The 27941-nt window shown below is 37.1% G+C and overlaps 1 protein-coding gene across 5 annotated transcripts in view; it reads right to left on the reverse strand.

The window, feature by feature from the left end:
* The window catches only part of Sptz (zinc finger FYVE-type containing 26 spastizin), a gene marked incomplete in the record, with an annotated part of 1794825 nt that overhangs the window by 42474 nt on the left and 1724410 nt on the right, over positions 1-27941 (reverse strand). For 4 of the 5 annotated variants that reach the window (XM_081731160.1, XM_081731159.1, XM_081731161.1 and 1 more), the window contains 1 exon segment: positions 26282-26525. In XM_081731160.1, coding sequence (XP_081587286.1) covers positions 26282-26525 — 244 coding nt within the window. 5 annotated transcript variants of the gene reach the window in all.

Below are 27941 nucleotides of genomic sequence, written 5' to 3' on the forward strand. Positions count from 1 at the left end.
TCAGAATTACATTAAAAAAAGGGAAAAGCGAAGTGTGTAAATGCCTTTAAAAGGGTAAATATTTATTCTCAATTCCTACAAGAAACTTTAAACACCAGTAGGGTTATTTTCCTTTTTTTTTCCTCTTGAGTTTTACAGTTTTCCGGATTTTGCAAACCATAATAAAATGAATCACATCCTTGTAAATTTAAACATGAATTTTTTGAAATTTTTAATGGAAAGAAAAAAAAGAAAGACAGTTTTGACTTAGGTCTTCATCCATGAATGAGCAGTAGCATATAAAAAAGAAAAGTTTTTTTTCTACTGTTTTGAAACTTAAAGAAACGAATAGAAGGAAGGGAAAATCTTAGCTTCGAATGCTTTCTCTATAAACTTAGTTTATTATAGAACGCTTCAATTTATTGTTTATGGCCACCAATGTTGTCAATACTTGTCAGGGGGCCGCGGTGGCTCAGTGGTAGAGTGTTCACCTCTGGTGCTTGGGGTCCCGGGTTCGATCCCAGCCCCCGCCAAGTGAACTTTGTGGTGGACAAACACCGTGTGCGTGGGTTTTCTCGGGGTTCTCCCGTTTCCTCCCACTTTCTTCATTCCACCATTTCATTCATTAATCATCATCACCGTCTCCTTTAGCCTCACCGGCATAACCGTGGGACGTAAAACTCAAAGATTTCATTTCATTTCAATAGTTGTCAGTTGGTAAATTTGAGTTCTCTAGTTTCCCTCGTCACTTTGTTCAAAGTGAATGTAGTGTGCTGGTGTCTTAGTATTTTCTCGCTGAGTGAAAATGTCCAATTTCTTTCGGCCGTGGATAAGTAGTTCTGCGGTACCAAATGATCCGCAACCTGGTCCTTCTGGCCAGAGAGGTCCAAGTAACAGAAAGGAGAATCGTGTACTTGGAAGTGGAGGAAAGCTGAGGAAGCAAAGCGTCCTTATAGTGCGAAATGTACAAAAGTTTTGCGTGAAATTATTCGAAAAGGTGGAGTTTTACCCAGCAAAAACGTTATGAAACTAACAGTGGATGCTACGTGGATTGGACTCACAACGATAAAAAATATTTTACAAATTCCAGATCCCAGTGTTTATCGAACGCCAACAAAACGACACGTGAACAGAAAACAGTTACCGTTCGGCAAAATAGATTATTTTACTCGCGGTTTGCTGCGACGTACGGTATATGAGTGCTATAAGAAAGGAGTGTCACCAACTACAAGAACGCTGTCTCGAATTATGTGTGAGAAGACATCCGGGACTAACTATGAATTTCCATATTCGATTAGAACATTACGTCGTCTGTTACATAGTATGGGGTTTTCATATAAATCAGTGTCTAGAAAAAGCGCGAAATGTGAGTCCAATGACGTTATTGCTTGGAGATACCGTTATCTCGAAGAAATTAAAGCTTACCGTTCCGCGGGATACTCTGATGTGTACCTCGATGAAACTTGGTACGATAGCAACACGTGCCAAATGAAAAATTGGTCCGACGATTCTGACAATTGCACAGTTGCAACTTCGGACAAAAAAGGGGAACGGATAGTTATTATGCACTGTGGTGGCCGATTTGGTTTTGTGGATAGTGCTTTATTTATAACCCACAAGAAAATGTCTGATGCTTTTGCCGATTATCATGGGACAATAAACGCAGAAATTTTCGAGAATTGGTTTGAAAACTCCATACTGAAACGCTTAGAGGAGCCATCAGTTATAGTTTTGGATAATGCCCCTGACCATAGCCGTGTAATTAATCCAAAACCTAATACATCGTGGAGAAAAGAAACTATGCTTAATTATATGCGAATCCACAAAGCACCATACCTAGTCCGGTCCCGATAATACCTGTTCTTCTCCAAATTATTGATGAACAACTGCCTGCGAACAAAAGAAGAAAAAGGTACGTAATAGACGAACTAGCAGCATCATATGGGCATGCTGTTTTAAGATTACCTCCATATCATTGCGTATTGAATCCAATTGAAATGGTGTGGTCGCAATTAAAACGGACGGTAGCATCCCAAAATTTGAAAGGTGAATCCCTACCGAAACTAGTGTCTTTATTAAATAGTGCGTTCAGCAGAATTAGTGTTGACAATTGGAAAAATTACATAAGACACGTGGAGGATATTGAAGACAGTTACAGAGATCTTCAGTCGGTTTTCAATAACTCAAACAGAGTTTTAGTGGAAATAACAGATTCGTCAACAGACGATTCTGACTTAGATCAGGAGTAGCACTTTCCAAGGTAAGACAGTATTCCATACTTTTTAATATTCCCTTATTTTCGTAAATCATGCACCTTATAATATTTCTGGCTGATTACTGTTCAACTGAATTTTTTTCTTGTTCAAAATATTTGTTTCACGAACGGGCGAACACATAATCCCACGTTTTTACAGAATCCCCTATTTAAAAATAGTTTGCCCAATTTACTTTTAATAATTATATATATAATAAATTAATATATTGATGTATTTTATTGCAAGTTTTTATTTTAATATGTTTGATAACACTCGCTCTTCTAGAATTCATATACAGTTAGAGTAATGGTTCTCAACCTAACTTCTGTTACGACCCCCATTTTATCACATCCTCTTACCAACGACCCCTTGATAATTTCTGGTTTGTAATAAGCTTGTATGGGATTTTTAATATACCGATTGCGAAGATCTCACGACGTCCATCTATTTCTATAATAGCAGAATCCATTTCTTGTATATAGTGGATACAGTAACTTTCCTAAAAGCGAATAGATTAAAACCTAATTTGATCAGTTCATTCATATTACAAATATTGAATCCGATCCGTTCTACTGTTTCAAAATGGAGACCTTTTGAAAATTTTAAAACTTTATAACTCCCTTAATTTTGGATGTATGTTAAAGAAAAAAGTAATTTTTAATTTTCGTGGAAAAAGCTTGAACAGTTGTTAAAACAAGTTATTGAGTATTCTAAATGACTTAATTTTTCTGGTATTTCAATATGCAGTTCTCATTAGTTTCATATCATACCTCTTTCATTTAAATTGATTTTTAAAAAATTCTGCACCTGTTGAAAATATTTAGTAGACCTATTTGTTGTTGTTGTTAACAGTATGGATTAAAATAAAAATATGCTTATCAGAACAAAATTCAAAATAATATTTAAAATATTTTCCGATATTAGATTTTAATAATATTTATCTCTTCCGCTTATCTTAGTGACCCATATGAAACCCTGGGAGGTCGCGACTCCGAGGTTGAGAAACCTTGAGTTAGAATAATACTGGCAGTTAGAACTACCACTGGCAATTCAATATTTCTTTTATCTTTTATGATTCATTACTCGAAGGCCGAAAATAAAAGAAGCAATTATTTGATAAACACACAAACAAATAAGTGAAAGTTTCAGGAGGGCTGAAGGTAGTCGAAGAGGAGGAAATCTCCCTGGCCATCCTAGCTACAGACCTGGTTTCGATATGAACATTGGTTAAAACACCTGGGCGATATGTATCTTTTTAATTAATGTTAATTATTTAACACCTATCCTAATAAAGCATTTAAATTTCTTATAGCTAAATTTTAAAATTCACCAAAGTTACTTTTAAAAGAATATAAAATTACTGAACAAGATGAAATTTTTTCGAGACGAGGCGGAAAAGAATTCTTTGAGAATCGAGACGATACTTCTTCATGCTTAATAAGACGTTTCCTCTCGTGAGCAACACTGAGTTAACTCGTTTTCGCACCTCCCAAACCAGTAGCTTCAAGTGAAAAGAGATCACATATCGGAATAATATACAATAAGTCTAAACAACATTTCTTTAATATCGCCCATTTATTGGCTTCAGATGAGAACCAAAAATTTAGTCCAAGCCACTAACCTTAGGACATTTCATAGCGATTGAATTATATTAATTTCAATACAATAGTAGAGTATTTACATACATCATTTTCACAATAGCCTGTTTTAAATTTTGTTTGAAGTTCAATTTACTGGCAGCTTTATCAACCAACTGCTAATCAAATCTGCAACTTTCTGCTATTTTGCACTAATGTTTGTTTTTAATTACCTGAGACTTTTTCTTTAATAAAACTAAAATTATACGTATAATATTATAGAAAATGACCCTATTTCCCCTTCTCAGCAACAAAATAAAAAAAATAACTTCAAGGATTCGTGAGATACTTTATTCTTAGCAAAGAACTATTTGAATCCTCTTTTACTTCCCTGTAAGACACATTTCAAACAAATCTTTTCTTAGCTCTTGATTTTGTGACAAAAGAACATTCTTACAAATTCATGTTTCTATCTATAATAGTTTGTCTTAGTTATTGATGAGTAAGTCACTTTAATCCTTTTTATACATAATAGTGTAGATAATATAGTAGTGTAGTAAACATAGTAGTGTATATATCTTTTTAAAAACTCACAAATAATTCGTGTTTAGTTTTGGTATTTTCGCCCTATTTGAATTTTGTTGGCACTCGATCATTTAACATTGTTATTAGATCACTTTTTATTACACAATTCACGAGTCAATGTTTCTACTACGGTTTTCTCAATGGCTTTCTCTAGAAGAAAGAACATATAGTGTCCAAACATTTTCAAGAAAAGATGTGACAACCTTGTCCCTCAGCACGTGCAGAAAACACTTTTGTGGTCACTTGTGGTCATGCTTGCGGAAGGGGCTGTTTCTTCCGAAGGGTAAGGGTAAGGGTCGCTTATCGGTGGCCGCAACTGTATGTCATAAGGAGCATTGTCACGTTTATTTGAGATCGATAAGTCAAGTACTTACCGAGATATTCGGTACTTTGTAAAAGCTGAGAATTTTGTGCTGTACAAGATGGTAACGCTGTTAAAAAATTCCCTTTTTCCCCACAGCGTTGGAGAAATCGTGAAGAAATGATTAAAACGAAGTAAAACATTAATGAATGGACATAGAATGAAATGAAATCAATTTGAGTTCTTGAAGGGACTAATTAAACGTAATTTGGATATAAATTGTTCTTGAGTTAGTAGTACGAATTCACGTTTCAACAAGATGGTAGAAATACGTTTACGAGAGTCACCTAATAGCTATTTCGTGCGGTGAATATACTTATTTTCGTGCAATTTTAGGGAAGTAATATCGAAACAATTCAATATTATCTGTAAAAATTACCAGCTTCTTACCATTTCTTTTTCAAACACGAATGAATGAAATAAGTAACAGTTTGTTGAAATTGAAGCAATATAAAGGTTGGTTTGCAAGCACAATTTCTTTGGCTGTGTTGTAGCTGGTGGGTGTAGCCAAGTAATTGTAACCAAGATAATTACTCACTTCCTTCGTTTGCACGTCTAAGGGGATCATTCGAAAGCAATGTTCAAGAAATTGTACATACAAGAAATGCTAGAAGTCATTATAACTACTATGTCGATGACCACTAACAAAATGTTAAATATTACTTTGCGGTGACGCAATCCATATATGAATTATTCCCCAAAGTCTCTCACATTACCCATCAGGTCACGAAACAAATTTCTTTGTGCGGTATACTTTGTACATATGAACTCCCACTTTGGAACTTAAAATTTTAGTCATTGGCTCTAACTGAGTATTTTATTTATTTATTTATTTATTATTTTGCTACCGTATTATAAATCTCTGCAAAGGTTACCTGTATGAGTTGTAGCCTATATGCACCAATGAAATAAGCATTTTTCTGGAAATACATAATTATATGTACTATAAAATTCGTGTATTTTTTAAATTTCTACTTGTCAACTGCCGCCAACTTATCAAACTGTACGTTATCTTCTGTATTTGTCAGCTCATTTATTGATTGTGTAGTTACAACTCATCGAATAAGTTTCAAACGCGCTACTGCCTAATGTTTTAAGCACATATTTAGGAATATTTCTCGTATAGCTTTACTTTTGCCGCACCACCCGAAATAATTGTTCAAAAAATACAATTATTTCACAAATTCCTTCTTATTGTTTACTAAATGATTTGCGCTGGGCGACATGGAAACATGTCAATTGGCATAGTTTAATTTCAAGGGGACGATCATAATCAATTGTTGAAAAATTAAAATTCTTCTAGGATTTGCGTGTAAATACGGCGTCCGGATGTATGCAAAAACTGCAATGCAAAAAACAAGAAACAACCTGTGCTAGTAGGCCACTAAAAAGCACGAATGCTATCTAACCGAGTCATGGAAGAGCGATGCGGGAGGGCGCGAGCTCTAGAGACGGAGTGTGTCCGAAGGGAGCAGACGCGTCAGCGAAGGATGGTATATGCAAAAATGAGGATAGTGAAAACGAGTGGATTTTGGCAATGATATGAGTTTCAATACAACTTGTCAGGTTTCATACTTATAGCGTTCCACTTGTAAACATAAAATACAACTTTTGTACACTGTGCACAAATACAGCACCGGTGGAAAATAGTTTCTAATACAACCATCATTAATATGCACTCACTTATTTTATCCGTAGTAAAGTACTCGTAAGGATTTTACACTATACTCTGCATCAGTGGTGCCCACCCCCCTCATGTCCATGACGCACCCTTCCTCAGTTGTCTATCCGAAGGTGTTCTTCCTTGAAAAAAAATCTTTTCGATTAATTTTTACACTCCCTCAAACATATTTATATAGATTTTTACCCCCCCAATGTTTCAATGACGCAGTTTGCGTCATAGCCCCCCTTTGTGGGCACCCCTCCTCCGCATCACCCGAATTGGCATCAACCAATAAACTAACAGTGCGCTGTTACTACACCTTCAGTGAGGAATCCCATCATTCATAATTAATTTTGCTCATATTTGTAGACAATTATGAATGAAGGAGGAGTTGTGCGGCATCGACCTTGGTGTCAATGACCGCACTCTTCCCTCCCTCTCCTGCCTTTCTCCCCTCACCCCCGGTCTCCAGTCAACCAGCGAAATCCTCAAAAATGAGATGGCAAAGCAACCATATGATCTTCAGCTTCTGCACGTAAATGCACAAAGTGCCGTAAAGCACCACGATGAAATTACAGCCATTCTTAGCCCTCTCTCTGTGCATGCTTTGCTGGTTTCTGAATCTTGGCTGAAACCTACCTTACCCGACTCATTAATAAACATACCCAACTACAGGGCTATAAGATGTGACAGAATAGGGAAGGGTTCCGGGGGCGTCTTGGTATATGTTAGAGAAGACGTTAAAGTGAAAATACTAGATCAATCCCCCAGTTTATATTCCGCTTCTGCAGAACACCTCATGCTCGATCTGAATATACAAAATAAACATATTCTATTGATCTCCGTTTATCGCCCACCTAATACAAACTTTGAAAATTTTGAAGAAGCCATCTCCCAAGTTATCCCCCAGTACAGTAACATCATAATTATGGGAGACATGAACTATGATCTTTTGACGTCTAAATCTGAGGTGCTGCGATATAAAAGCTATATTAATTCTCTAAATCTTTCTTTTTGTACGTAACAGCCTACTCATAGAACTGAAACGAACGAATCGTTAATTGACCACATAATAGTCTCTGATACTTGTAAAGTAACAAATGTAGGTCAAGTATCCGTGCCAGGTATAAGCCGACATGACCTTCTTTATCTAACTTATAACATAAAATGTCCAAAATACGTTCCGCGAGTAGTATATAAAAGGAACCTAAAACAAATAAATGACAACGCGTTATACGAAGACACAAATCTCGTGCCGTGGTACTTAGTTTACTGTGCTCCCACTCTGGATCAAAAAGTAACACTTTTTAATAGTTTTGTGCAGCAATTATATAATAAGCATGCCCCTTTGAGAAGGAAAAGAGTGCGTAGACCCCCCAATCCTTGGGTTAACGATGATCTACTCGCCCTCATGGCTCTTCGAGACTCTGCCCACAGACGTTACAGAGCGGCTTTAAAACAAAAATCAAATATCTCATTAATGCAGGAAGAATATAGAAAATTACGAAACCGTTGTAATCAAGAAGTTCGTAAGGCTAAAATCGAATTTGCTAGAAGTCTCCTGAGCCATACGACCCAACCACGAGAGCTGTGGCAAAAACTGAAGTTCCTTGGTATTGGTGTCAAAGCCAAAATCGATAAACTTCCAGAACTTCATATAGACACCATAAATGAGCAGCTATGTTATACACCAGATATGACACCAGATAAAATCAATACTTTGAAGAATATTAAAAAAACGAGCCCTGTAAAAAATATATTTAACCTTACCTCGTCACTGCTCCGGAAGTCATGAAGGCAATAAACAAAATCAAATCACATGCTTCAGGAGCTGACGACTTGCCAATCATTCTTATTAAAAAAAATATTACCGTTCATTGTAGATGTCATTGTGCATATTTTTAATAGTTCCATCATATCCGGAGAATTTCCATCAATTTGGAAACTCTCTTACGTTCGCCCATTGCCTAAAACCAAAAATCCAACAAAAGCGGAAGATCTTCGCCCTATTAGTATACTCTCTGCACTCTCCAAAGCATTAGAGCATATAATACATGACCAATTAACTAAGTTCCTCGAAAAAAATATCTTAAATAAATCCGTTTCAGTCAGGTTTCAGATCTCAGCATAGCACTTGCACTGCTATAGTAAATATCACTAATGATGTTCGTGCCGCTATGGATGAACGCCAAGTTACACTGTTATCCCTACTAAATTTTTCTAAAGCTTTCCAAACTATAGACCATGACATACTGATTGCCAAACTGTCTTCCTTCTACAACTTTTCCCAGTCAACTTTATCTTGGTTTAGCTCCTATTTATCAAATAGAAAACAAAAAGTTGTCACTAATAACATATGTTCCAATACGAAACTTGTTCCAAGTGGAGTCCCGCAGGGCAGCGTCCTAGGACCTCTTCTGTTTTCCTTATACATCAACGATTTACCTGAGCACATCACCCATTGTAAATATCTCTTATATGCAGATGATATACAATGCTATTTAACTACTAATCCCCTAAATTTAACCACCGCGATTGACCACTTAAACAGTGACATTGAAAGTATTTGCACATGGGCACGTAAAAATGGACTGCAAGTAAACCCAACCAAATCAAAATATATCATGCTTGGTTCTCATAAACTACTCTCCACAATCAATATTACAAGCTTACCAAATGTTCTTGTAAACAATGTAGCCATTCCTGTAAGCGATAGCGTCAATAGCCTAGGACTCCAGATATATAAATTCCTAAATTGGACAGACCATATTAATAGAGTATGCAAGAAAGCTTACGGCTCCCTCCATTCTCTTCAGCGTTTAAAAAACCTTCTTCCGGAATCCATTAAAGCGTCCCTGGTTCAGTCATTAGTAATCTCTCATTTAGATTATTGTGATGCAGCATATGTTCATTTAACCAAAGATCTGGGAAAACGTTTGCAGCGCATTCAGAATGCCTGCGTTCGATTCATATTTAATAAAAAGCGCCTCGACTACTTCTCCCATTGTTATCAGAAACTAGGATGGTGCAATCTAAATACCCGCCGCCGCATTCATTCTCTAACACTTTTATATAAAATAATTAATAGTAAGAAACCTACTTATCTATCCTCTAAATTTAAATTTCTCGGCGATACTCACCCACTAAATACCCGTTCTAAAGGAAATACAACACTCGCCGTTCAAACGCACAAATCTAATTTCTTTTCCAAATCTTTCACACTATTTATCACCAAAGCTTGGAATGACACCCCGGAAAGCATCAGAAACTCTGGTTCAGTGTTGACTTTTAAACGACGGCTTAAAGAATATCTTTCTAATGCAGGTCTTCAGTAAGAAAAAAAAAAAATGTTACACACGAAACTATTCCTGGCGTTACCATGCAGTCGTTTATTTTTCTTCTCTCCCTTTCTATTTCTTCTCATTTTCTTTTCTATTCCCTTCTGATACATGTGTATGAATGTATACATTATAGACAATCACTTAAGTAGGTGCATCATTTTATCTATAGATAGTGAATCATAGGAATGTATTTTATGTTATATATAATCAAGATTGACGTATTTGTTTCTCCTTGTATAGTTTAACATGTCTTTAGCATGTCTCTTGTTTGTTTTAGTGTTTATTTTATATGTAATAAGTTTCATTTTCATTTTTCATGTTTTATTTTCTGTATTGTTATGTATGTCGGTAACTCTTCAACGTGCCTAACTGTATGTCATTTTTATTCTCGTCGTAAAAAAAAAAAGAGAGATCCGACTGTAAAGAAAAATGTAAATGGTTGAGTGGAAGAAAAGGTTATGCCTTAACTCCGCCATTTTAAATAAGAAATAAATTTTAAAAAAATAAAAGATTATGTTCCTCCCTGAAGGTATAGTAACAGCGCACTGCGAGCTTGTTGGCTGATGCCACACGCCAATTCGAGGGGCTCGAACTATAGTAACCTACACTAGTAAACATAAATACAGGTGTATTACTTTGTATTTAGCTTTATCGCTTGCAGAAAATTATTCTTTATGTCTTTTCATGCGAAGTACGGAATTTTACCTGCAATTTTTTCAAAATTTGGTGCGCCAAAAGTAAACCAGTACCATATTTACTATAAATTCAAAGCTAAATAAATTGACCAAAATGCAAGTAGTAAGACTGACGTAATGTATTATACACAGGCTCACGCACAACAATGTGTGATATGTTTAACTTTTGTAATACAGTGCTGATGGGGTTCACTGAAAACTTAGGTGTTTTTTTCTGTATTTTTGTCCTTCAACATAAAATATGAGTTAGGATACGTAGGTTGGCTTTGGTTAGCTTAGTATAGTATACATTTGGTAAACTCCTATGACACTGCAGCAAACTTAAAAGTTTGTGAATTGTGCATTAATATCACAAAAATCATAGATTCAAGTTTTCTTTTACATACACAGCTGCTAGGTCGTATTAATGAACGTCTTAAGATGTTTTATACGGCTTCATTCTGCAGTATATTGTGTTAACGAAATGTATAGTTTGGCTTTTTTTTTTTTTTTTTTTTGCGATACTCGGTATGCAATTATAATAAATTATTGCATTATTTGCGTTCGTTTCCGATCCGCTAACTTTGCGAACATTATTACGAAATTAGACTCTTATACTGTTATGTAGCGTGGCACATAGACTGTTATTTGTTATAGTACCAATACTTTCTAATGTTTGCATTTAGTGTTTAGATGTGCCGTTACGAACAATATTATGTCCTAGCAGCTGTTCGGAATATTTTTTGCAATATATTGTACGACAGTCATTTCAAAAGTTCTGCACACTCGAAGAGGCTGTGCAAGTAAATAATTTATTGTACAAAATACCTTTACAGGCCTTCAATACAATCTGCTTACTTGTTTATGACAGCTTCCCAGCATTTGGAAAATTCTGTATTCTGGATAGGGCACCTAGATTGTTGAGGTGTCTGATCACTCGGGTCACCTCACTGAAAGGTTCGTCATCCGAATAAAAACGTTTTCCACAGAGTGGTTCTTTTAATTTGGGGGAACAAATCAAAGTCTGGCACGCTCAAATCAGGACTATATTGGGAAGGGAAGTATTTCCCATCCATACTTGTTAAGTGTCATCCTTACTTGTAGAGGAGTATGCGGCCTTGCATTACCGTTTAGAATGAGGACAACAGCTGCAAGTATGTCAATATTCCTTTCAATAATTTTCGGCCGCAAAACATTTTGCAGAAACAGCTTGTAATACACGCCTGATATAGACGTCCCCTGTGTTACTGTATTCTAGCCATTTCTCCATTCGTATCATACTCGAAGATCATCGTGAGTTAAACATTTGATTGTTGTCGGCGGAATTTTTTCGGGCTTGAAGAGTCTGAACTGTTTTATTGTGACGACTGAAACTTCAGTTCTGGTTCAAACTCTCGTATCCAGGTTTCATCAATTGCAACAGTCGTTTGGAAGAACTTATCTCCTTCTGTTTGATAAAGCTGAAGCAATTTTTCTGCTATTCTTTTGCAACATGCCTTCTGCTCTTTACTCAGATCATGCGAAACCCATCTCATCTTCATGTTCAGCTTCTCAGTAATGATTCTATAAAGTAAAGTGACAAACATCTTGCTTCATATGCAATTTTCTTACATGTTTTCGTCGACCCTCCCTCAAAATGTAATTTACAATAATCTCAGTGGTATAGTCTGTTGCGGTTCATAGTCTTTCACTTCTTGGGGTGTCCGCAGGGCTTACACGACATTCGCGGAAACGAGCTGAGCACCGTAATATAGTGCTATGATCCACTACACTATTTCGACAAACCTCCCGCAAAGTATTGTAAATTTCATTTGGATTCTTTCCCCATAGAGTTCGATGTTGATATAGGAACGCTTATCATCATGTGTAACACAACTTCAGTCAGGCTCACCACTGAATTTCTCACAACACAGTTACACAAACCAGAAAACACAGAAAAAGTCGTGAAGACCCAACTGACCCGCAACTAACCTAAAAGTGACTCAAACGGTCCTGCATAGGCTGTGTGCAAGACTTTTGAAATAACAATCGTACTTATACCTGAACCCTCTCATTTTGTAACAGTTTGCGTCAACACAAAGCGAAAATAAGCATTTCGGTTTTACTTTCACGTGGTGACGTGTATATTTTCTACGGACACAGTCCCACGTTCGCTTATCCTGAGCTCCAATATGTTACGTCATAATTACTACGTAGCACAGGATGGTGCTTGTCTCTCTCCCTTGTCTTCCTTTACGCGCATACGTACTGTGGCTGACATGCCTCCTCTACACTGAGAAAAAATTGTAGGTGGCGTACTTAAAAAGATAGGTTACATGCCTTAATTCCTGTAGTTTTTGGGCTTAACGTACATAAGACGCATAACTGAAAACGCATGTTTTATAATACTTTCTGTATAACTGTTTCATCTATATGTACTTTCCGTACGAAACAATGTAGGCGGTCAGGATCTCACATACAAATGGACGTATATAACATATAGCTGACGAAGGTAACATAAGTATATGTTTGTGATATACGGAAAACTGTTAGATGTCAGACATCCTGCAATGGCATGATGTAACAACTCAGGGCAGTGCCTATGTAGCATAGAGATAACGTTTGCTCCATACTGATTTCTATAGTAAGCAAGAGGATACCGTATATTTGTACAATATACCGCTGTCCGGAGAACGGACTTTTCTCTGTGCATACGGACAAAAGCCCGTGTGAGTTACCAACTTCGTTCTGTTCAAACAGATGAAATGATAGTTTCTAGTGACCACCATGCAGAGGTTTGTACGTATTTTTTTTCGAGAATAATCGCTTTTCAGACATACCATTTTGTAGTGTATCATAAATCTGTATTCAATTATTGTGAAGCATTGTACAAAAAGAAAAGATTTTGATTGAATTATAATACGAAAATTGTGGTTATGCCTTCTGAAAGTTAAACTGCAACGGCACGGTTGCTCGGTGGTAGAGCGCTTACCTCTGCTGCGTGGGGTCCCTGATACGATTTCCGATCCAGTAATTTTGTGGTGGATAACATTGTGTCCATGGGGTTGTCGTGTACTCTCGCCTTCTCTCACATTCTCATCCCATTAATTCTTGTATCACCAGTCACTTGCCTTAATCATTGTCCCCCTTAGAATAAATGGCATAATCGTGGGACGTTATACCGAAAGTTACGCTGCGCTAAGGAATACAATGTCGCAGCAACGCCTCTGCAACGTCTTATTCCGATTAGACTTTTCTTCTTGCCCCTCAGTAAACATTTGATTGATTTAATTCTCATATTCTCCATGGCTGGAGCGCAGGAATGCCAGACTCAAAAGACAGGTGTACATTCACTTTCATGACTGACTGTACAATAAAACAATAAACAGATCCCAGAAGTCTCCAGGACGCATAGTTGGACAAACAAGGCAGTAGGGTTACACAGTTGAGTGAAAAATTGTTTATCATGAAGTTCTTGCTGTTACCAACGCGTTCAAGGAAATGCTCGGAGTATCGAATCAAGATTGTGAGCGTGAATTACATCACGATTTACATGGTTCCTATGCAAGGAAGATTGGGAAAATGTTGAATGCATACACCACTTCATATCGTACCAGTCGGGAGGCAGAACAGGTGATTATTAGGTTTCGTTCAACCCGAGAGAGTAAAAGCAACCGGTGGTCCTAAATCATAAAGTCACTATCCTGATTATTTCTAGACCTCCGGTAGCTTGATGCGAGCGGAAGTTTCCCCCGTACACCCCCTTCTCCCCTTACTGAAGCTAAAAAAATGAGCTCCTCAAATAAAAGGTCATATCTCCGAAACTAATCAAGATATTAATGGATTTCTTTTTCCGGTTTTATCTTTAGGGTGTGCTTTACAATTTTGTTTATTCATGCTTTGGGTAGACCCAACGGGTTTTCGGAAAATTTAACTTAAACATTAAAAACTGGCATATTTTGTCCTTAATATTTTCTTTTATGCTCTGTATCTCCACAATGGTATGAGATATGGAAAGAACATCCCTAATTATAATTGTAGAGTATTAAATTATCTTTCCAATGGTACCAATATTGTTAGGTATGCTTCCAAAAGTTGCTGTCTGCGCTGATTTGGTCGGTCACAAAAACTCAGACCAATTTCCACCAATGAAGTGTGCTCTAATGCTACACACCAAGCGAACACACTTTCAAACATGCATTTGGCGGTTTGATTGACTTCTTTTAACCCGAACATTTTGGTTGACAAATTACGTACGGGAAATTGGTGACCAAATGGATCACTCAGGATTCTATGGCTAAAAGTTGCCCAGAGTTAGTCTTGTACCTGTAAACCAGAGATGTTCACCCTCGCGAGGGTGGCCCTCTCGAGGGCATCCTCACCCTCAAGTTCCCTCGCCCACAGTGACGCGAGGGCGAGGGAGCGCGAGGGCGAGGAAAAGTTTTGGCCGCGAGGGTGAGGGTGCGCGAGGGCGAGGACAAGCTTCGATGGCGAGGGTGAGGCTGCGCGAGGACGAGGACAAGTTTTGGCCGCGAGGGCGAGGAAAAGCTTCGACGAAGAGGGCGAGGGTGCGCGAGGGCGATGACAAGTTTCGGCAGCGAGGGTGATGGTGCACGAGGGCGAGGACAAGCTTCGATGGCGAGGGTGAGGGTGCGCGAGAGCGAGGAAAATCTTCGACGAAGAGGGCGAGGGTGCGCGAGGGCGAGGACGAGTTTCGGGAGCGAGGGTGAGGATGCGCGAGGGCGAGGACAAGCTTCGATGGCGGGGGTGAGGGTGCGCGAGGGCGAGAAAAAGCTTCGACGAAGAGGGCGAGGGTGAACGAGGGTGAGGGCCAAGTGTTACTGCGGGAGCGAGGGTGCACGATGGCTAGACACAACTTCCTTCAGGAGAACGAGGGCACGCGAGGGAGGAGGACAAGCTTCCTTAAAAGCAATTGTTTTGGAGTTTGCTGTTTGACCTCTTTTGGAGAGAGGCAAAATTTAAAATGTCATCTGCCATGTCCCCTGGATGAAAAGTTAGTGTCATAGCAAGGTTATACATTAATCGTATTTTTCCTTTCAATTAATTGCAGTAGACAATTTCTCTTGTGTACGTACATAATTATTAAAAATAATAATGCAAATAAGAATAATATTTGATTTTTCCCATGAAAGTTTGTGGGTAGAAATAGCGCTACATTAAGAAGTAAGTGTGCCTCATTGTTGCCCTCCCTGTGTTGGAGACGTTTTAGGTAAGAAGTGTCTACTACACTGTCATGTTTAAAGAGTGTTGGTAGACAGACAGACAGTCACTCACGTCATTCAGCAGGAAATGACAAGAGCGCTGATATCTAAACAAACACAATCAATGAGAGAACCATCAGAATGCAGTAGATCAGATGGAAAAAGACTTGATGGAATGACTTTGGTTCATAGATGGCTATTTTGCTCTGGACGCTCTCGGACTCGGGCTCATTTTTTTCAACTGGGCTCTCGCTCATTTATTCCTTTGGGAATCGTGCTCGGGCTCACTTCCCTCAGTTGGACTCGCGCTGACTTATTTCATTGGCGCTCGGGGTAGCGCTTAATTATTGAACCCGAGAACGGTTGAGCGCAAATGCCGAGCTAGCGAGCGCTGGGCTCGTGAGTTTGGATGCCCATGAAATGGGCTGATTAATAGCATACATCCTTCTCCAATGTCCACCACTGATGAAGTTGTTACAATTAATCGGAATTTTTAACTTTTCATAGTTTTGTGACAGCCCAAACTATTAGTCGTCAGTCGATCTGTATGTATTCTGACGTATTAGAGTTAATGTCCCTTTATAATTCATCACCAATGCCGATGCTAAATGGTACGTGAATCTATAGTTTATGGTAGTATCCGAACCACCATAATGCGTTCAAACTTCACTCAAGGGAATCGAACCTGAGACTTGCTGCAAAGCAGACATACTTGCTACACACTATACTAACTTCCTTTGTATATTTCAATATCATTAACTTTCAGTAATCACCGGTAATCGACCTATAACCAGAGTCGAAGTCTAAGAGGGAGTTATTGAAAATGTTTAATTATCCTAATTTGTATGTAAATATTTCACTTTAGAATATTAGCGTTTAAATACTCCTCTCCCCCATACAACCATTACACACGCTAATACTATGTAACAAGCAGTACGACTACATATTATCAGGTGCAACATTTAATCAATCAACATATAACACATAAAGCTTATAAAATTTTAATTAGTCAGCTGGATTACATCTTATGAAAAAAGTTGAATAATTTCCACCTTATATGTTAGTTGTTTGACGTAACGTAAGCATGAAGGTAAGCTTAGATCTTTGATCGAAATTCACATTGAAATGATATTCGCAAAGAATCTTCAGTGGGCTGAATCTCTTTCGTTCCAGGTTGGCTACAAGACTGCGATAATCGTAGGACGTAAAAATGAAGATTTTATTCCCCAGTCAGAATTTTTAAACTATCCTATCTCTTCAAGTCAATAATTGTCTGTTTTGCATTATTACAAAATAATTCAGTCACTCTACTCCTGTTTTAATAATGTATGGCAGCGTGTAACAAATTGTTGCGAGGTCCTGGGCAAGAAAAGTTTGTGATCGCCCTTTCAGTTTTTAATTGCTAATTATAATAAAATTTCTGGAAATCAATTAATCTACACATTTAATTATTTGTGCTAAAGAAAATAAAGGTTTGTTCTCTTACTTTCCCGTTCCACAATTTCTTTCATCATCATTCACTTGCAATTTCATCCATCTCCTTTAGCAGTTACGTAACTCTGGGGCGCTAAACTAAAGATTTCATCTTTTCTTTCATTACTACAATCTTAAAGTTTGCACGTATTAAAGTTTGCACGGCATTATTAATTGTTGAATTGGTGGATTTATAAAAGTCAGTGCTAAATCATTTTAGGCTCGATAATCTTTCCAAGGTCCCTGCAGGCGCTAAGCTCTGAGCGTGCCATTTAGGGAGGAACGGTGGCTCAGCGATAGAGAAATTACCTTTGTTCGAAGGGTCGCATGTTCGATTCCCGTCCAAGTAAGTTCGTGGTGGAGGACATCGTGTTCGTGGGTTTTCTGGGGATTCTCCAGTTTCCTACCACATTCTCATTCAACTATTTCTTTCATCATTCACTTCTGTCTCCTTTAGCATTTAGCTTGCATAATCGTGGTATCTTAAACTAAAGATTTCATTTTTCATTTGCCTTTACGTATTTGTAGTGTAAGGAATCCTTGAGACAACGTTTGAAAGATATCATTTCATAATTGTGGGAATTACTGAAAATAAACTTTCCAACAATGATAGCTGCCAAAAATGAACCAAGACCAAAGTGATAAAGTGCATAAATTGGCCCCTAGGGTAGTTTCTTAAGACAAAATTTCATATTTATGGCAATTATTGAAAAAAAAATTAACATTGTTAAGGTAGGACAAATGTATCTCTATTAGTGGTGAATATTAACAATATTTGAGCATCGAAATTAACCTTACAAGCACATTGACACATTTCAGTTTATATTTTAAAATACCAATTAACTTAGATTCACATTCAAATCAATGAAGTCATTCATGTTATAGGTTAGAGTGGGTATATATTTCCGAGTGATAATTCAACAATAGTGTTCTGAAGTATTTTATTTGTTTGCTGACGGAGTTTCAAAATTAAGCTCTTTTGATCTTTCCCTTTGAATTTGTTCAAATTCCTCAGTTACGCTACATACATCAGGGATGGCCAACGTGTTGACTGTCAAATTCTGACAGATAGTTCGCGGCAGTCACTCTACCGCCACTCATCAAACCTTGATTTCACCCTCACCCTCATGAGAGCCGCCCTTGTGTGGCTGAATACTTATGCTTGCATCGTACTTCAAGAAACATTTTGAAGTAAAGGCATTGGATACTGTTGATAAATGATGTAAACGTCACTATCTCCATTGTAACAGTTGTTCCATTTTAGGCGTTCCACAGTAAGTTATACGATGATATGTTTAGTTTCCTTTCTTTAGGACGTATGTTAAGCAAGGGCGGATCCAGGACGGACTTCTGGTGGGGGTGGTGGGTTGTAATACTGCTACTTAGAGCTACTTTTAAGAGCTACAAACTCTGGGATGCGCTTTATTTGTATATATCAAATAAAGAAGTTTCCTCTTCTGGGGGGGAGCGATCGCCCCGATCGCCCCCCTGGATCCGCCACTGACGATAAGGAAACAATTCAACAAATAGGTTGAATAATTGATGCTCTGATCCTCACGAAGGAGGCCCTCTCGAGGCCTCCTCACCCTCAATTACCCTCGCCCTCAATGATATGAGGGCGAGGATGTGCGAGGGCGAGGAAAAGTTTTGAGCACAAAGGCGAGGGCGAGCGAGGATAATGGACAACTCCTATCGCGAGGGCGAGGACAAGTTTCGACGAAAAGGGCGAGGGTGTGCGAGGGCGAGGAGAAGCTTCGACAGCGAGGGTGAGGGTGCGCGAGGGCGAGGACAAGTTTCGGCAGCGAGGGCGAGGGTGCGCGAGGACGAGGACAAGCTTCGATGGCGAGGGTGAGGGTGCGCGAGGGCGAGGACAAGCTTCGATGTCGAGGGTGAGGGTGCGCGAGGACGAGGACAATTCCATTCGCGAGGGCGAGGGTGAACAAGGGCGAGGGCCAACTGCTACTGCGAGGGCGAGGGTGAGTGAGGTCGAAGTAAAATGAACATCTATGATGTAAACATATGTGGGACACAAACAATTGCAAGTGTGTGCGGGCTTCAATGGAGTGCATGAAAACCTGTAGCTGTAATGGTAACAAGTGTCACACTTATGTATCAGAAAATGATTCATCTGACGAGGATTCAAAAGACTACAGAAATATGTAATTTTGCAAATATTTTGCGCAGATTTCATATGATAATGTAGAATATTATTATAGTATTGCTTGCTTCCAGTAATAAGTAAGTATTAAACGATCTTTGATGTAATATTCTCATAAATTGCATACAAATAGACTTATTGAGGTTTCTGCAAATCATTTCTTTAAAGTGACCATTGGGAAAATACGGGCCCATTCTTCATTTTAGAAATACCCTTCAGGTGTACAGCAATGTTGTCAAACACCCTATATATCACCTGTGAACGGTATATCACCTGTAAATGGTGTTTGCCCTCAATTAACAAATCTTTACATATACTCTTACATTATTTATATTTTCTGCTTTTTTCATTATGGTAAGCTAAACATTTTTGTTAAAGAAATAAAGAATAATTTTCAAAATGGCCGGAAATACCGCACACAAATCGAGTTGAAAATTCGGAATCATCCTGAATATCAACTGTAAATGGATTTTAACGCAATAAAAGACATCTCTACTCTTCTTCAAATTTTGTGATCCTTAACGCTTGGTCGTATGAAGTGGCTGGAGATCTAGAAATGACCATAACAGTACAGGAGAGCTCAAGGGTGAGAACTGTTCTTCAAACATTGGAAAATATCACCTTTTACTTCGGAAACAAAACCTTTATTGACTGACGTGAACTGAAATTCAGTGGTGCCATTCGGAGCATCAACATCCGAATCAAAGTGCACTTTCCTTCAAACTTACCTCTCTATACGGCTACTTTTCGAAGTAAACCTAACAATATTGGTACCGTTGGAAATATAATATAATATTCTACAAATTTAATTCTTTCCATATCTCATCTAATTGTGAAGAAACAGAGCATAAAAGAAAATATTGAGGATAAAATAATGTTTAAGTTAATGTTTTTAATGTTTAATGTTTTTAATGTTTAAGTTTTTAATGTTTAAGTTAAATTTTCCGAAACCCGTCAGGTCTATCCAAAGCATGAATAGACAAAGTCGTAAAGCACACCTTACAGATATAACCGGAGAAAAGAAACCCATTAATATCTTGATTAGTTTCGGAGATATGGCCTTTTATTTGAAACGCTTATTTTTTAGCTTCAGTAGGGGGAGGAGGGGATGTACGGGAGGAACTTCCGCTCGTATCAAGCGACCGGCGGTTTAGAAATGATCAGGATAGTGGACTTGATGATTTAGGACCACCGGTTGCTTTTGCTCTCTGGGTTGATCCAACTGCTTATTTTGGGAACTTTTCCAGATTCTGCCTCCCGACTATACAGTGATAGTTCAGAAACAATGCTTCACAATGTCTTGATTAATGAACGTTTGTCAGAGGGATGCGCACAGAAGCTACTTAATTATGTCACTGATGCGAATGCAGAATACTTATAATTCAGGAGAGAAGGATTCATCACTAGGAAGAAGTCACTCTCAGCTGCGATACATGAGCAGAATCTTTCAATACTTTCAACAACTCGGATAGTAAATACAACAGTAGCTCAGGAACCAAAGAACATTGTTAGGGAAGTAACTCGCCTAGAAAGGTATTTCCATTGCTAAAGAGGGAAGTGTGTCAATAGGAGATATTCTTTCATATGACTTTACATCCTACACAATCCTCATCAACACTAACGGTACGACTAGAAAGCCTGTAAAATCTACTCTGACGATCGAATTACGAAAAATGCTTCAGGAGATTGAGACACGTCAAGTACTTTCTTTATTTACATCCATTGTGATAGATGTTATGTGTGAGATATGACGAATGCAAACATAATCTCTTGAGACAATTTCAGACATGTTTTCAGTTCCCAAAAATCGTGTAAAAATGTTTGTACACTTAAACGTGAAGATTATATATTTGATAGTTACCTAGCTCATTCCATAAAAAATGCAGAGAGGGAAAGGAAAACGTCTGTTGATCCGCTACCACTTACTGCGCTCATCCCAGACCCTAAAACTGCTAGTGCAGATGTCAAGGCTCTTTACATCATCTCATCAGATAATAAAGTAATGCTACAAAATGCACTAATAGAATACCTTAACATTCACATGTCACATTCACCTCAGTGACTTAGTTGGCAAGGATGGCCCAACTCCTGCGTTAGTACTTCCAAGTATTACTACACCACATACTTCAATCAAAGACTTGACAAATCCCATCGAATAACCCCACATATACTACACATTTTGAAAACTGGTGTACAGCGCATTATACTAATGTCAAGCGATACGGATGTCCTTGTTATATTGCTTCATTTCCATCGAATGTTCCGAGAATACGGTTTGTCCGACTTATGATTCCGTAGGTCAGAAACGAATACTATTCGCAGCCATACCCTGGCGACTCCATGTAGCAAATTATGTGATGTCATCCTTGCGACACACATACTAACCGGTGGTGATGTGACTTGTAAGGTAGGAAGGAAAGCAGCAGCTCTTAGGGTTTATCCTGGGAGATTTTTCAGATAGGTTGGTTCCCGTATACCACCAGCAGACGAGGTAAGCTCGCGGAGGAGTACTTGGTCCAAGTAATGAAACCAAGCACAGTGTGTAAATCCGATGATGAATTACGTGTCCACAAATATCAAACGCGTAAGACTGTTAATCTGTTGACAGTACTACCTACTTCATCTACATTGCATGACCACACCTAGCTTGCGTTTTACCAAGTATATACGTGTGTATCTACTATATGGTCATTTGTACGATTGAATCCGGATGATTTCGGATGGAAGTCTGTAAAGGGATCGCTTACCCGATTCAAACGTAAATATCTTACCTGACGATTTGACAATAAAGTGTGGTTCTAAACATTGCATTACAAGAAAGTGTCGATGCTGGAAATCGTCAACATTCTGTGTATCCTACTGCAAGTGTGACTCTTCCTGAGAAAATAAGTAGCCTTCCGTGTTTTCATCTATCGATTCAAATGGAATACTAATAGTAATTTTCCCATCATGGCGTGTTCCAATGTGTAGGTTTTGTAATATGTAGTAATACGTGTAGATTTTCTAAGCTGATGTAAGTGTTACACACAAGTATCACAAACTATAATATTATTCTTTCTTCGTGATTTTGTTACTATTTTCTATCTGGAACAGATTATTAGGTGTTACATTTATAATATTTCTTTGGGTACGTTCTGTAAGTGTCACTACAATTGTCACACACTTTTACTACTATTATTTTGTTTTCTGAATTTTCTCAAGTCCCAGTTATAAATTAAAAGTAGTAAAAGTGAATACATTTTACGTCTCTACAATTTCATTTGTGTTATAAATTTAATGTAGCGTAGAGATTATTATTACATTGATCATTATTGTTATTATTATTATTATTAGCTTGATTTCTTAATTAATTTAAGTTACATCTATATGCCAGAATTGTTACATATATTTTCCAGTTTTAAATAACGTGTAAAATGTGACAAAGTGTCAAATTTTTACACTGTAGAATTCAAATTGTATTGTGGACACACACACAATAAGCGAAAGATTTAAATGAGCGTACATTTATTTCCATATTTATAATAATTTTATCCTAGTATAGCACATACTTTCCAACCCCTCAATCTACTAAACATATGTTAGAAAGACATTTTTCAACAGAATACTAGTTTCACAAAGAAATTAGGCTACTTAACGACAGGAATGCACAAAATGATGAAAAATTTTCGTGCAGCATTCGACAAGGAGAAAATACGGGATGAGAGATGGCAACCCTGCAAACAAACTATCGGTTCTCCAAATATTCACTAACGTTTTTTTATTAATTTTTAGGCATAAACTTTAGATGAGAAGAGTACAGTAAGGTACAAAACAAGGGACATTTTCCCGGCAGCATCTGATGAATAAAAAGCGTGGTATGAGAGATGGCAACACTGTAAACAAACTAACTGCTTTCTCAAATGTTTAGCCATGGTTATTTTTGTTAGTTTTGAAACGCGAATTCCAGACTAGAAGAGAGTATTCATGAACATAGCAAGGAAATTTCAATCTGTAATATCCGACAAGGAGGAAAAATGCGAGGTAAGAGATGACATTACTGCAACCAAACCGCCGGTTTTCAAAATGTCTACCCACGATTTTTCTATTAGGTTTTAAGCATAAACTTTAAATTAGAAGAGAACAGCTGTCAGACACGCCGACTGGAACCTGGACTATAAGCTTTCTCTTTCTTATTGGGTTTCGAAAGGCCGTTACGCGCGATTCTCTTGGTTTTCAGTTTTACGCACAGCGTTCCTATATTTTGAGTGAAAGTATTTAGTTGCTACATAATTCCATATAAGGATATACACAAGAATACATAAGGATATAAGGATATACATAACATTTTGGCCGTGCAGGGGTGGAGCTGTTCCCTTACTCTCATGTACTCTCTGTTATTATTATCACTCTTAATTATAAACAACTAACTAATGCCACTTTACACTGTTCACACACTATGTGGTTAAAATTGGAAAACATTCAACATACTCTTTTTAACATAACAGCTGCCTCCCAACCTCACAGATTTCAAAAAGAGCTTATTTCTAGTTACACATCTTTCCAATTGGGGAAGCCGTTTGAACATTACGTTTACAGACCTATTGTGAAGCATAACTAAGGACTGACTGTCTTGTAAATCGCAACAGTGTAACTGTTTTCTTACATCGTACTTCCTCTGGCAAGAATATAACTGTCCCCGGTTGTATTATTGGGTTGCAATAAAGATTTACTTGGGCCAGTTCTTTTCCTTAATTGCAGCCAGGGAATGCATTCGCATATGTGGTCATGATTTTAAAATTAACTCGGTTCTTTATGTAGAGGGAATAAAGGAAAGAGAGTTATGAACAACGGCTGAAAGAATAGAAACGAAGTTACAAGAGTTTGGATACCTGTCTTTTTTTTCTTCGAAAAACTGATTCCATAAGTACCACCCAAACAGATGACTGCAATAGATGTAAAGATCATAATCCCTTTTACAGCAATCTGATATCTCAATTTGTTTGAAAAACATTGGTGAAGTTCACAACACCGCTCAGAACATTGCAATTCATGTTGTAATTACGCCTACGAAAAACTTGTTGCAATGTGATCCCAGCAAAGAAAACCAACAGGTGTTTAAAAAGTTCCAATAAATGCATTTTGAGTGTAGTATAGCAATCTTCATAATAAGGTACTTTCAATGTGCGTTGCCTCGTCCTTTTCTCTTGCATTATTACTCTTGTTCATGCTTTCAAAGTTCGGTTGATTCTCGACGTTTCTGATACTTTCGGGTTCTTAGTGTATATATATCACAAGGTTATACATTTATATATTTTCATTATCACACATTTTTAAGGCTATTCTTGAATACTGTATCCGACATTCCAAATACATCTATAGCAGTTATCCTTTCAATTGCATTGTAGGAAGCACTCATTCTCCATATAGGAGACTTAGCGAGAATATTTGTTCTTGCCTTTCTGCAGTAAAATGTACTCCTATTTCCTACGCGGGTTTTACCTGATGGGACATGCAATTGAACCTTTGAAGTAAGATTGAGACAGTCAATTTTACCATGTAGTAATTTGTGTAAAAATAAAAGATCCGTATGTTCTCTCGTTGTTTCAACGTGTTCATATTGAAGTTTTGTACTATTTCTGAATACGACTCGTATTTTGGATACATGCCAGTTTTTCTATAAGCAAGTAATCTCAAGAATTTTGATTGTATTCTTTCAATCATATCTATGTGTTTTTGTTTTTGGTGACCAAAACAGAGTTGCATATTTTAATTGCGATCTCACAAAACAAAAGTAGAGTTTCATTAACGTAGCATCGTTTTGAAACTCCTTACCTATTCTCATAACAAAGCCAAGATTTCTGTATGAATTACTAACAATTGTTTCAGTATGATGAGTAAAACTTAATTTAGTATCAAATAGCACTCCCATATCTTTAATTGAAGTAGGTGTCTCTAAAATAGTTCCTTCAATAGAACAGTCATATTTAATGGTGTTTTCTTTGCGTATAATGGAAAGAGTTTTGCATTTATTTACGTTCAACTTAAACTTGTTATTGTCACACCATTTCCTAATATTACATAAGTCTATTTGCAGTTTTGCACAGTCTTCAAGCGAATTAATTTTGGAGAATATTTTAAGGTCGTCTGCGAATAGAAGAGTGTTAGAACAATGAATATAAAACGGTACCGGTAGGTCATTTATCACTAATAGAAATTAGAGTGGACCAAGATTTGAACCTTGAGGGACTACAGATAAGGCTGTGAATTTTTTAGATACATATTCTTTGCACATGACGGCCTGTTGACGATTTTGCAAATAGGATGCGAAAAAACTTGCTTGCATAGAGAAATTAAAAGTCGTTAGCTTTTGCAACAGTACATCATGGTCTACCAAATCAAAGGCTAAATAATAAGTGTGCTGTGGTATATTTTCGTTTAAGATGTAGATTTGAGATACATAATAACCAGGCGACGGAAGATTTGAAAATATAATTAGCGTTACGTTGCCGACACTATTAATCTGGGATATTTCAAACAATGTCCCTATTTGATATTTGCCTGAACGAAATTGGATTTCATACAAGAAAACAAAAACAGCACATTATGCTTTAAAATTTCTCTTTTCATCAAACCTTCTAAAATGACGTTGAAAATCTAGGAAGAAATCGCTTTACATGTAAGACAATTGTCGTAAATAATGTATTTTCCCCTTAAAATTCTATTGAAAGTGCAATTTCAAGAGCAAAACAGAAATTCCTCAAAAAGGAACTGAACTATTTTTTCTTATTTTCCTGTGTCAATAATAGGTTACGATATTACAATTCAAAATTCAGTTTTCGGCTTCAATATGCCACTTTCGTTTATTTTGGATACGGTCAATATAATCACTCAACCTTATTCGATCACATCCTCGATTTACTTAAAGAAAATTAATGTTTTCCTATAATCTACATTCGTTTATTTTACCATTTTATACACACATGCATATAAGAAAAAAGTATTCAAATATTTTTTTTTATCAGTAAGTAATCTTACCTTGTTACCCACATTAAAAATCAGTCCAATTAAATGCTTTAATTCCTTTGTTTTGTCTTGAGTATTCAATATTTGAACACATAGCAACAGTACCTGGTCACATATTTCGAGAGATTTAGGATGTCTTGACATTGATATACATTTCACAAGTAGCTCAATCTCATATATATTGCAATCATTTCCCAGTTTTTTTGCAACTAATGCAAACACTTGTGTCGGTTTCAATTGGTAGTCCTCAATAATTCTGAAAACAATAAATAATAATAAACACCTAGAAATGCACTATACTCTACTATGAGTAATAATGTGAATAAAATACGAACTATATATAAATATATACATACATACATACATATATATATATATATATATATATATATATATATATATATATATATATATATATATATATATACCGGGTGTACCATTTATAATGTCCCACCTTTATAACAGAGGAACTAAGAGAGTGAGAGAAGCGAAACTTTGCACAAAACAACTACAGGAAGAGGGACAACTATCCATGTACTGGGTAACATCACCAGGTGAACAGTGTTGCAAACCCAATATAAAGTTATGATTTTTTAAATGGAACGACCTAAACTTAATTCCATAATTCGAATCACCAATGAAAACAAAGGCGAAAGAGATGACACTCGCAGATCAGTGTTGCATACTTTTTGAGAAATATTATAAAACATGTGTCAAATTTCAACGTCTTTAACACACACAAGGAATGAAGTAGTAACTATTTGTGCACATTAAATGAAATACTGGAAAGAACTCTTTAAAATGACTTCAAGTTTAGAAGGATCAGTTAAACAGTGTTGCTACAACAGAAGAGAGAAAAATTGAGTTTGGAAATAGTGCAATAACTTGGAAAAGATCCCTAGTACAGTATGGTTTAAAATTCATAGAGCAAATCAGTATGTCATGAGGAGCATTGTAACGTTTATTTGAGATCGATAAGTCAAGTACTTACCAAGATATTCGGTACTCTGTAAAAGCTGAGAATTTTGTGATGTGCAAGATGGTAACGCTGTTTCAAAGTTCCTTTTTTTCCCTTAGCGTTGGAGAAATTGTGAAGTAATTATTAAAACGAAATGAAACATTAATCAATGGACATACAATGAAATGAAACCCATTTCAGTTCTTGAAGGGACTGATTAAACCTAATGTGGATATAAATTGTCCTTGAGTTAGTAATACGAATTCACATTTCAACAAGATAGTAGAAATACGTTTACGAGAGTTACTTAATAGCTATTTCGTGCGGTGAATATACTTATTCTCGTGCAACTTTAGGGGAGTAATATCGAAAAAAAATCAATATTATCTGTAAATATTACCGACTTGTTACTATTTCTTTTTAAAACACGAAGGAATGAAATAAGTAACAGTTTGTTCCAATTAAAGCAATGAAAAGGATGATTTGCAAGCACAATTTCTATGGCTGTACAGGCCCGTAGTCACGGGGGGCTAGGGTGGGCTCAGCCCCCCCCTAAATTTTTTGCAGCCCCCCTAACTAAAATCATAGTTCGAATTAACGGGGGATGCCGGGGAAATTCATCTTCGGTAAAAATTTATGTCCGGCTCGTATCACAGAAGTAACATAAATTTTCGCCTTCTACATTTACAGCAGCAATACATAAGCATCCCCCTC

The sequence above is a fragment of the Thermobia domestica genome, chromosome 11 (genome assembly GCF_964235325.1).
Source record: "Thermobia domestica chromosome 11, izTheDome1.hap1.1, whole genome shotgun sequence".
NCBI classification, from domain to species: Eukaryota; Metazoa; Arthropoda; class Insecta; order Zygentoma; family Lepismatidae; genus Thermobia; species Thermobia domestica.